A 12,508-nucleotide genomic window follows, 5' to 3' on the forward strand; every position below is an offset into this window, starting at 1 on the left:
TTTCAGTGTCCAAATACTTCAATAAACCAGAATATCAATTGGTAACAACATTTATTCAGTACAACTTTTATACACAACACAAAGTTACAAAAGATTGCAATCGCACAAACTGCCAACGTATGCTTAGCTGTGTACGTGCTTTCTCGATTCTGCCAACATACGCTCAGCTGTCCAACAATGCTCAGATATTTGTATTACACATTAAAACACTAAGTTTGGGACGTTATCCTACCAATAACGTACCAATGTCAAGCGCTTTTGTATCAACTTGTTTTGGATAGTAAATATTTTACTAATAGAGGTAAAATAAAACACAATAGTAAAGTGTAAAGAAAACTGTATTTATTGATGCATGGAAAGCCCAGACTACACCAGTTAAGGCCAAATGTAGTGATGCGACTTAGCCTGACGCCTTTCTTGTAACTTTTACAAATTTAGATAACATTGTACAAATTGGCCATTAAAACAGCTGTGGTGTACATAATCTATACATAACCTCCACTATACATAATCGTACTTTGTACAATAATACATACTTAACAACCGAACACGAACAAATAATAATACAATGTTGTTGTCAAGATGTAGCAGGAACATGTGCTCTGTATTATGAGTGATCTAGAAAAAATATAGAAAACAGATCTAACAAAGATTTATGTATGATTCTGATATAACTATCCGGTAATATACACGGTTTAACCACTCGACCAGTATTTATTGTAACATATACATCGTGTAACGTGTACAAAATTGTCTAGAAATTAATACAACACGAGCTTCATGAAAGGAAAATCACTCATAACATTTTTATACAGGATATTTTAACTGTCTACAGTTACAATAATGGCTCCTTAAGATGTAGTAAAATGTACACAATTTGAACTAACACACTTGTAGAGTAGGTATTTCCCATTGTATAGACATTTCATTAAAAAAATCTTAGGTTACGTTAAAAAGTTTTTAATTCACAGGTATACACATTTCAAGTTAAAAAAGCTAAAACCCAACAAAAAATGTTATTTAACCTATACGATTTCATTCACTGGTGTTTTCATGTCTCAATTATATTTATCACACCAATAATTTAAGTTTCAGAATTAAAATTTAAACTCAAACCAAGTACTTAAAATATATACACATAAAAAGTAATTTACTTTTATCTAAAAATTTAAAGCTTTTTAAGTACTTTTGTACGGTTGTCTCGAACGATGACTGACGTAACAAATTCTTAAATGAGGACCCAGGACAATAACATCTGCGGCTGTAAACTCTGATTATCCCTATTATAAACAGTGACTAGGTTAACTGCTTAATAAATAATTATATTTGAAGCTGAGAAAACAACCAAGATGCCTTCGTTTACTTTACCTAGAATTATTACATTTATTCATTTGATCATAACGATGGGCTTGACAGCCCAGCTAAAGGCATCAGAATTGTTTTTATTTTATTTTTGAATATTCTTATACGATAACTAAGAGTAGGCATTAGCTTATAATCATAACACTATCATCTGATTTCCTTATTACTTATTACACAATATCTCAGATTTTAGCTTTCTCTTGGTATCTGGCAAACCACAAACAATGCATTACTTTCATTTATATTTATTTATTCTGTGTAAAATCAAATAACTAACAAATCTTCAACATATTGCTTAAAAATCTATAATAATCAACACTGCAGATTTACACAAAAGTTCTATGGAGGAGCTTGGCTTCCTGTCTGTCTGTGAACGAAATAAACAAGTGGTAAAACACAACAAAATGTAAAAATAAACAGACCAACGCCTTCTCGATGTTAAACGACGCGATGCTGTGGATATGACAGATGCTTTGGAAGCTATGAATCCCTACTCTACTCAACAGCTTTATAACATATCTTAACAACAACAGTGATAAATATATACAATTTGCGTAACAAACCTTGCTTGATACGGGTCTCTCCATTCCGTAACCCTTCATGTCAAATATAGACGTATATATACACTATGAAATTTGCTAGGACCCAATTACGACATTCTACTGAAAGTTAATTCTAATAAAATCACTCGATTGTACAACATATTAGGCAGTTCTATTCGAAGTTTTCATAAACGATAAATTGATCTTAAAAAATTAGACTTCAAAAAGTGGTTTTAAGTGACAAGATAAATAGAATAAATCAACCCTGGCAGTTAATTTCTTATGAATTTAAAATAAGGAACATTTTTAATCAAATTCTGATTTTCGGTAGTCAATATTTAGTGAAAACTTAAAACAAATTTAAGAATTTTCTTTACTTTGAAGATTGAAATAATATTAATATTATAAATAATCTTTTATAATTTTAATGTAAAATAATATCTAATTAAATTATGTGTTTCACTGCTTAAAAAAATTATAATTATGGTCAATTATAATGGTTCAACTTTCCATACAATTCCTGCTACCACTCATGTTTTTGTCGCTTGTGACTTTGTTGCTACCTTTCAGGAAAAGCTCCATTTCCCCTTATGAAAAATTATTTCCGCTAAAACTAACCAAAAATATTGAATAAATAATGAACATGTATCGTTAAATACAATTTTAAGCACATGATGTAATTAAAATATACCATGTGGTTATGTTTTTGAAAATTAGTCAGGGATGAATACAAATTAAGATATTTATGAAATATACATTACTTTAGTAATAATTATGTTTTCATAGCTCGAAAACTCATTTTTAACACAATTTCATCTATATTTATTTGGGGTATTTAACACTTTGAGTACGGCTATTGTATTTTTACAGAACAGCAAACTCGTGAAGGACGGGAATCCCATACTTTTATATGATTGACATTTTCGACTGAATTGTGCTACTTAATCCATACTTTTATGGGTTCAGCTTACTATGTGGTATTGATATGTTGGAACACAATTCACTGCTAGAATGTTTGCGATGTATTAACCCTTTAAGCGCTGAAGAAAATTTGGCATCGGTTCAAAAAGCTTGCATTTAGAAATTTAAAAAATATTGTGCTTTAATTTCTATTTCTTGGAAGAAATAAAATCAAACATTTTTTTTAAAGCTGTACCGGTTTTACACTTAGACCGTATAACAGGGCACGCCACACCTCGCATCATAACACGAAATGTTAATAGAACTATAGCAGTGGTTTTTGATTAATTTTCACGCACACCCAGTCCAATTAGCTTTCCGATGGTTAGTGGTGTAATACCCAGCGGGAAGGAAAATATAAATTGGGCATCTTTAGTTTTGAGCTTTATACAACACTTTTTATTGTTTTGATAAAGTGTTGAGCAAACTATGATTAAAACATAGTCATCTGAAACCTTCAATTGAAATTAAAAACAATTATCCCTCAAAGTTAAAGAAAAGTACGTCAGGGTACTTTTAAGGTATTTATAATATTTTTCACTGCTATAGTCTTTCTCATTTCTTTAAATGCTTTATAATGGTTATTTTCTTAAACTAAGGTAAAATTTTGGGAAAAAATCTTTTTATTGTTATAATTTATGCTGATGAATTGTATAAAGTTTCGTATCATTTCATTGCAGTGGTATTGTATACTTATCTAGCGGAATACAAAAAGACAGACAGATTAAAGAACAATATTGCCAGGACCCTTAGCAATAGCTAGGCAAAATATATAAAATTTCAAGTTTATTGCTCAATTTATTTTCGACTTATAGGCTTTCTTTTCATGCCCCATTACCAAACTCGTATCTTGTCTATGTCGAAATAAATCATTTCAATTTTGGTTATGTAAAATTGATTATTTATAAATGTTATGACAGATAATTAAAGCCTCATATATCTATTGTTTTTGCCATGTAATGTCTTAGCATATTATTTTAATTTTTATTCAGGGTTGCTACAGGAGTCCAATAATGAAATTCCCTGACTTTTCCCTGATTTCCAGACCAAATTTTTCATTTTTCCCTGACTTTTTTCAACGCAATCCCCAGGGTTTTTGGCAATTAATGGGTGGAAAAAAGCGGTGTTGAGGCTAACAGAGGGTGGCAAATATAAAAAAGCAAAAAATAAAGTGAACACAGTTTAATACGTACAAAAAGATTGACTTAATGGCGGCAGTAAATTTATTTGTGTAAAGGAATTTTATATTTTTCCCTGACCAACGTCGAAATTCCCTGACTTGAGACCGGATTCCCTGACTTTTCCCTGATTTCCAGTCCTGTTTTTTTCCCTGACTTCCCTGATTTCCCTGACCTGTAGCATCCCTGTTATTCTATATGTTGTTTTCCCACATTTTTTATAGAAATGTTTGTCTTTTAATTGTATGTGTACTACAATGATGTAAATGAAATAATAACAAACAAACCGATACATCTGAGTACCCAACGGAATGTAATGAATGTCTTACAAAAAAAAAACGACCTCATTACATCTGTTACTATATTAAATTTTAAAGTTTAAAATAACTGTACTCAGTTTGTTTATCCTCGCTATCATGGTTACCAATTAAACAAATGTAAAAATGTTCGCTTTTGCGCTCAGTAAAATCCTTTGGAGTGACATGCACTATCACTGAATTCGATGTTGCATATACAGAGATGAAGATTTATGTTCAGTAAGTCTATGGGTAAATTCGTTCTCAAGATACAGTGTCTACAGAGAGAAAGAAATGAAATCTTTCTAACTCCTAGAGTGATAGGATTTGCTAATGTTCAATCAACTAGGTAACGACAGTTAGCTTTTATTTATAATAAAAATTTTCAAATACTTTAAACAAAGCTTCAGTTTTAATATTTGAAAACAGCTTGCTAATAAGACAGTAGACGAATCAAAATGCACTTTTCATTTCTAAAGCATTTTTTGGAACTCTTTCAGGTTACAGGGGGTTATAAACCTATTTAATTCTATTTCATAGTTGTTTAACTTAAGTGCTAAGTCCCAAATGTTAATTTAAATACATTTCTAGTGTTGTAACAACTCTAACAAAATGGGTTTCCATACATTTCCCAATGTTCTACTTACTCCGAGGCTATAATTTGAATTAAACATACCCGGGTATTTATGGAAATTTGGTTTTCACCCTTACTTATACCTGGGTATTTTACATCACTACTGATGATCGTAAATCAATACATTTACGCATTCCTACACATTCGTACCATTTTCGTGAAAAATCCCACTTTGCAAAAAAAAATTTTAAGTCTACTACGTTAAATAAAACTAAAAAAAGTGTAACACATTTGTACTAAATCAATGGACAGTTGCTTTGTTCAAATAAGACATTGTAAAATAAATCTAATATGTTTGGTTTAGACTGTTTGTAGTAAAAGAACTGTTAACATTTTTTTAATATAATTTAATTTACAACAGAATTTTATAGATCAAGAGAAAAAAGAAAACAAGACTAATACACGTATGTAATTATTTTGTATTTACATTTAATAGTTTTTGAAAGGATTGTTTGAAAATCACTAAAACTATGAAGTTTTTAAAGCATGAAATCTGGGGCCAGCACTCAAAGTGTTCAAGTTGCAATTATTGTCATGCATAATTGTCCTTTATGCATACCTGAGTGTATAAAGTCTGATTCCGGAAAGTATGAAACAAATTCTGTCAAATCACATAAAAAACTATATTAATTCCAAACATTACAATAGAAGAGGAAATATCGAGTTGGATACGCAATAGTAATGTAGGAGTTTTGATAATAATAAATAGTTGTTTAAATAAAAGAAATGCATATCACCGTCACAGGCATTTGACGTAAGCGATGTTCACAAGTATTTAAATGATTTTAGACTCTGCAATTAAAAATCATGTTAAGATGAATGTACACCTAATTGCAGGGATAAGAATTTGGCTTAGTTAATTAAAAAAATAACATTTATTTTAGGACAGACCAACATAACAAAAAATCTTAACAGCTGATTCCATTTAACAATAACAATTATTTTGGAACTTTGGTAAAACAACTTTGAATTGCATATAAGTCCACTGTACAAAATTCAATTCAATATTTCAAAATTTTACTTTTCAACTCTTTCAAATTCCAAGTCTGTACATAGTATAAAATAAAAACAATTAAAATAAGTGTATAAATTAAAATACTGTTTCTGGTGTTACAAAATTACTTTGACACGTATAATCAAGCGATAAAAGCAATTAAAAATGTAAATAAAATATTCATAAGAATCAGGTAAAAGTGTTGTAAAATCCTTGAAAGAGTTGACAATTTTATATAAAATGTTCTTTTAAAAATACTTTCATCATAAAACTCATATAAAAGTACAAATGGACAAGGTTTGTTACCAGTTGTAAAGGCATTAATGAGTGTTTTATGACACTAAATAACCTACAATACCAATATACAGTCAAATTAACAACTATATCATATAAATAAGTGTAAAATTCACTCGTGATGGTTCATATACTGCTAAAAAAAGAAGTTACTCCAAAACGTAATAAATGTAGACGATACGTGTATAAAAGTGAGCAGTGACTCGTCAAACTGAGGAACAACAAAATGGCACCAAACGTTCAGTAGAGCTACGTGTTTACGCGGTTTAGTGGCGTAGCAGTTTTTGACTGGCCGCAAAGTCGATCTCCGCGTAGGTGAAGGTCTTGTCGGCCGCTACGTTAGGGCTCGGCGTGGAGGTCGACGAAGATTCGGTCAGCGATGTCTGTGACTTAAGACTCCTGGCCTGACCGCTGTCGTCCTCCGAACTCGATCTCACCAAGTCCAGTGAAGCGTATTGAATCTCCTTCTCCCTGAATAAGTAAAAAATTGGTCAACTTACACACACACATACATATATATATATATATATATATATATATATATATATATATATATATATATATACATAAACTATGTAATGGATCACACTCAATATTCTTTGACAGAAAGGATAAAAAAATCATGTTTATAATTACAGTAAAACCCTGATTAACTGAAATTGGGTCAAACGAAGTGGTTCCAAGAACGATTAACTGAGCAAAATTTTCTATAAAACAACAGAACGCTGCGCATCCTAGCAGACAAGTGGGCACGTGCATAACACAGCTATACCAACTGGTTGGATAAATAAGATGTCCCTCAGATGACCAGCACCTGCCTCCACACCAATATTACTGTCACGATTCCAAAAGTATAGCTTACACAAATTGTTAGTACGTAATTCATTTCCCCTACACATCCTTTCTAAATATGTTATTTGTAGATGCAATCGGGTAACCAAAAAAACTGATTATCCCAAATAATTGCACTCCGCCTCCCTTTAACCCTCTCCCGCTCGCATTGTTTCCAGGCGCTCACGGTGTTTGTAACCTCAATTAATTCGCTCTGCCGGTCGCGCTCGGTCAAAATACGCGGCGTCTGAACTTACATACGTTCTGTCATTGTAATTAACTATAATTATATATATTAATTATTTTACTATATATTGGTTCAATGAAGTTGATTGTACGAGACCAGGGAGGGGGCACACGGACAGCTGGGCGCCGGGTTGTTTGTTGTGCAGTTACTTGGTGAAGGTCAATGTCTGGCTCGCCGTCACTGCCCCCTGCCACTGTGATCACTCCGAACTACATCCTCAATGCCACCAACCACTTCACAAGGCTCTGGTACATCACTACACTCACTTGAATCGTCGCAATCACTACTAATAACGAGATTGATTTCACTGTCATGAAGTGTACGACTACAACCCGCCATTGTTTCCGCACAACTAATACAAATAGCAAAATAATGGAATAAATCTACTGTAAAAGTAAAGTAAATGGTCTCCTGATAGCAAACAACCTGTAGTAGTAGTACAAACTATTGCTACTCGAGAGCAGCACTTATCGGTTCTAGTAGATAAAGCAGTGCGTGCCGATCTGTGCCATTTAGGCTGCAGTGGCTATGTCGTGGCCGTGCTGATTCATGCCTTGAGAGCGGGAGAGGGTTAATTCGGTTCTACTGTAATTAGATTTTAAAAAATAAACAAGAAAACTAATTGGCCTACATCCTTGTCGATACACTATTGAACATGTTTCCTGGAACAATGATTCATGGTGCAGGGTGATTATGCAAATCTAAATAGGCTAAGGACTCTGGGATAGCGATTTTGTATGTTGTTCCACGAAGTAATAACAAGATTAGAGAATACAATTTAATGGTTCAGACACGCGGTTGACCTTTAATATTTATAAGTACAGGTACTTGTATAATACAATAATTAGTACCATAAGTAAAATTGGAGTAAATGAAGATGGTACATGAATGGCTACAGTACAAGTACCACAGAATGCAAATCAAACTGACAATCCAACATATGAAAATTAGAAATCAGAAAGATTGTTCTACAAGTCTTACTCCAGTTACTAGCTAAATGGCATTTTATTGGGCCGAAAATGTTTGAATTCGAATTCAATTTTATTGACATCCTTAGGTATTAAAAATTAAAATTTTGGAGTTGACATTATTTGTACTACTTTAATTAAGTGACAATTTTGCTTTACAAAGGTGTGTTTGCTGATCTTTTAGTGTTATATTACCCCAAATTTAAATAAAAAAAGTAAAAAACTTAATAATTTAGCAAAGCCGAGAAATGAAACAAAATTGATTTCTTTATGATTAATTAGTTGTACATATCCATCTATGTAGAGTAAAATTATTTACAGAACACCCAATGCTTTCCGGTTAGTGTTGGGAAGCTTCTGGAGCATCTGTTAGCAACATGGTGGCTTCAGCAGGAAATTAGCAAAAGAGAACAATATAAATATGGATTTATAGGAGAAATCTTGACTGTATAAGTAGAAAAACTGTGTTGGAGCCACATTCTGGGCACCACAAACAAACCAAGGAATACCAGTTATACTGTGGAACACAGTATTATTATGTACTCTCTTGAATATGAACAATATATACAGCATTTCATGCAGACCTATCAATGTAGTAAGATACAAGGATGCCATATACCACAGACTGACTCATCACAAAATCTACAAAACTATAGAATGAATTTACGTGAAACTTTGTACACACGTTTTGTTTTACTTAACACTGGAGGCGCTTGTTAAGAAATAATTTTGAAAAATTCACAGCCAATTTGTCAAACCACGATTCTTCTAATACAATTTTTTAACACATTCAGAATCATTAAAACATTAGAACTACTATTAGGATTCATCATGAGTTGAATATTCAACACAGGATCGGATTCTATTGAATGTGTGGAGTTAGCCATGTCATTAATTATTAATTGATTAGTAGTACACAAATCCCTGCTTATGTTTCTGTCATACAAAAACCATAAATAGACATCCTAATTAGCAAATTATTGAAGATTTGTAAATAATGTATGATTTTATTTGTATAATAATAATCAATATTCCTTTCTCAGCAAAAAAAAAAAATTTGAAAAATTAGGATACATGGCAACTCTTTACTTAACTAAACATTCATTACCAACATACCCGACACTGCTAACTGAGGAGGTTCGAGACACGACGACCGGCTCACTGCTCTTCCCCGCATTCGATGTTGTAGCCACACTCTCGCTCGACACCTCACTGGCAGTCGGTTCACTCAGTCTTGTATTCACTGTGTCTTCCACACCGGCCAACGACAGGTTGGACAAGTCAGTCACCAGTCTCTCTACAGACGGCTTCCTTGCGTCCACCTGGGCGGTCTCCACAGTGGCAGGAGGCACTTCACTGGTGCTACCCGGTGCGAAGTTGACGTACTCATTTTCACTTTGGTCGACGATCACGGGTTTCGCACTGGTCTGTGTGTCCTGGGGCTGGGCTAACTTCACTGTGCCACTAGAGGCGTCCACAGGACACATAGAAAGTTCGTATTCTTGTTTGGCTGTGAAGGGTTTCATGGGCGAGCCCGGGCTGTTCAAGTTGAGCGGGAATATCGTTGTGGTGGACCCTGAGGGAGTTGTCACGCCGCTGCCGGTCATCGACTCCTTGCTGTCTCTCCTAGCTGTCTTCCGGCCCCTAGTCCTACCCAGGGACGAGTACGGACTAGAGGAAGGAGAGGAGCTGCCGAAACTGTTCAGTGGGAGGTAGCAAGGTATCTTAGGAGGTGTTCCGGTTGAATGTTTTCGTCCACTGAACGGACTACTCGTTTGCCCCTCCTTGTTCGAAGTTTGAATTGCAATAGGTTGAGAACTGTATCGGTTACGGTCTTTCCGACTTCCTCTTCTGTCCCGTTTGTTACAATTTGCGCCGCTCATGTTCATGTAATTTTCAGCCTCTCCTTTTCCTCCTTCTAAAGATGGTTTTCTCTGAGACTTATTTCCCGACCAGGACATTTCTACGTATCCTTCAGGGGCTTTCTTGGGTGTGTCGACCGGTTCGGTTCGCCCGGCAACGATCTTAGTATTGTTGTTATCTTCGATCAGAGACTTCTTCCTCTTGAGGCTCATGTCCAGATAATCTTCCTGCAAGGAACCTCTCGCTCGTATGAGATTCTGAGAGGTGAGTAGCGGTTGTTTGATTGCAGGTGTTGGATTGATTTTGATGAACTGATGAGGACGAGTCTCGTTGATTGGGAATGTTTCTACCCTTGGCTGAGACGACTTTGGTAACACCGGCTTAGCCTCGCCTCCGGGTCTCATCTCGAGGTACTCATCATTTCTGAGGGGGGAGTTCTGTCTAGCGCAACTGATAGGGTTGTACGTGACAGTTGCTGCAGATGATGCTGTTGATAGGGAAGAAGCACAGGGGGAACTACTGAGGTTGTTGAAGGTCGGCTCTTCTATGTTCAAATCATCTCTGGATCCTGTTGTCATATCGACGTACCCAGAATCTGCCTCAGGTACTCTGTAGAGTGGAGAGGAAGTGGGATTAATCGGAGGGGAAGATGACAAGAATCCTATTTTTCTTTCAAACGGATAACTAGTCTTAGGAGGAGAACGTCCAATGATGCTTGAAAATCTGCTATTCTTAGGCGGTGAAGGAGCCAGGTGTGTCACGTCCACATCCAGGTCGGAAGGTTTCGGAGATGATCTTGGAGACATCTCCATATAACTTCCTTCAGCAGTAGAGTAAGATGAAGCGGCAGATGACACTGCAGAGGACGGTAGAGTCAATCTCTCCGAACTCACTGATGTTGTCGGTTTTTTGAAGATGTTTTTGTTGCGGGTACGAGACTTGTTCTTGCTGAAGTCCAGCTCCATGAGGTCCTCAGAGGGCTCCACGGAGGAATGGGACGACTGGCGAGTCGGGGTTGTGAGATGAGGGTGCACACCACGAGCCCTGGGGACCGTCGAACCCACAGAGAATGCCCGCACTCGCTGAGGTTCACTCTGCGCCACAGCCTCATTTCTGAAACATAACGACAACTCATTACAAGTACACTGAAACCGATTCTGTTAAGTAATTGAATTGCCAAACCTCAATTACCTTTGGTACATAGTCACTGTATGAAATTTCAAGCTGTTGCCATACAGTATGCAAAACACGTAATTGATTTTTTAATCTCTTGAATCGTCTCGTCAGTTCGTGGATGACAAATTGAGAACATGCAATAGAGCAACTTCAAAAACACAATTGAAAATACTAGAAAACAATAACGTTCTGTTTCTAACGTCCAGGTAAAATTGCATTATTTGCTTTCGTGATAGTTACGTAGTTGACCATCAGAGTGTAGTAGTAATTAAACAGCACTACTGTGGATTTGTAGCAGTTGTACACTACTAGAGACTGATGTGTATCACTTTACAGCTGAAGCGAACTCCAAAGTGGGTTGGAAGTTAAAGGGTTAAGAAGAAGAAATAATGACCCGGCCATCATATGTAGATAATCACCAAATTTTTGAGTGGGCCATCTTCAATATGTTTTATTGGAAATCTAATTGGAGCACAATCCCTAAGCACTTTTTTGCATCTAATTCCAGAGACTGATAGATGACTGTGTGAGGACCTCACCTGTTAGCCGTGGTGTTGTTGATGTTGACAGGTCTAGAGCCCACACTGTACGCTCGGGCCGGTCGCTCACTCGGCCCATCGTCCTGGCTGATAAGTGATGATACTCGCTCCAGGTTGTACTCCGAGAACCGCAGGTCATTTGAGGGAGTGCCAGACGTTAGAGAGCAGCTGCTACCTGACGACACGTCTCCTGTGGACCAATCACTGGGGTTGAAGTTGATTCTCAGTTTCACCAGTTCACAGTATTACCAAAAATAACAATTCATTCAGTTCATAAAATATATAAACAATTACTATATCCAATATGTTCTCTTTTACCTATTACAGATTTACTTATGTTTGAATTAACATACCCAGCAGGAATCACTTCTGACTGGTTTATACCTTCCAGTTGAACCCACCACTGAGCACAGCAAAAACCGATGTGTCACTTAAATCTGGGCAACCTTATAAAGATGTTGAGATTCTGGGGTTCAAGGACAATTCAATAGGTCTGGTCTGGAGATGGCTGTTGGAGTTGGTGGGGTTTGTTCCCTAACCTCAGAGGTTCTTGCTAGCCCCAACAAGGGTGTGCCACCCCCTGCCTGCTTTGACTGGAGAGGCTGGTTCAGAGTTGGCCTCCCC

The 12,508-nt window shown here is 35.8% G+C and overlaps 1 protein-coding gene and 1 long non-coding RNA gene across 8 annotated transcripts in view; both read right to left on the minus strand.

Moving 5' to 3' along the window:
- Positions 1-320: 320 nt before the first annotated feature.
- LOC124363287 lies at positions 321-3,957 on the minus strand. The gene is made up of 2 exons (XR_006922540.1): positions 2,909-3,957; positions 321-2,870 (listed from the first exon to the last, which is right to left on the minus strand). It is a non-coding gene; the product is annotated as an uncharacterized LOC124363287 (long non-coding RNA).
- Positions 3,958-4,199: 242 nt separating this feature from the next.
- Positions 4,200-12,508, minus strand: part of LOC124363286 (insulin receptor substrate 2-B) — a 66,962-nt gene continuing 58,653 nt past the window's right edge. For all 7 annotated transcript variants that reach the window (XM_046818506.1, XM_046818507.1, XM_046818511.1 and 4 more), the window contains 3 exons: positions 11,885-12,074; positions 9,423-11,282; positions 4,200-6,731 (listed from right to left, as the gene is read on the minus strand). In XM_046818506.1, coding sequence (XP_046674462.1) covers positions 6,527-6,731; positions 9,423-11,282; positions 11,885-12,074 — 2,255 coding nt within the window. In that variant the 3' untranslated portion in view covers positions 4,200-6,526. The remainder of the gene's footprint in view (positions 6,732-9,422; positions 11,283-11,884; positions 12,075-12,508) is intronic.

This window comes from Homalodisca vitripennis, chromosome 5, assembly GCF_021130785.1.
Source record: "Homalodisca vitripennis isolate AUS2020 chromosome 5, UT_GWSS_2.1, whole genome shotgun sequence".
Taxonomy (NCBI): Eukaryota; Metazoa; Arthropoda; class Insecta; order Hemiptera; family Cicadellidae; genus Homalodisca; species Homalodisca vitripennis.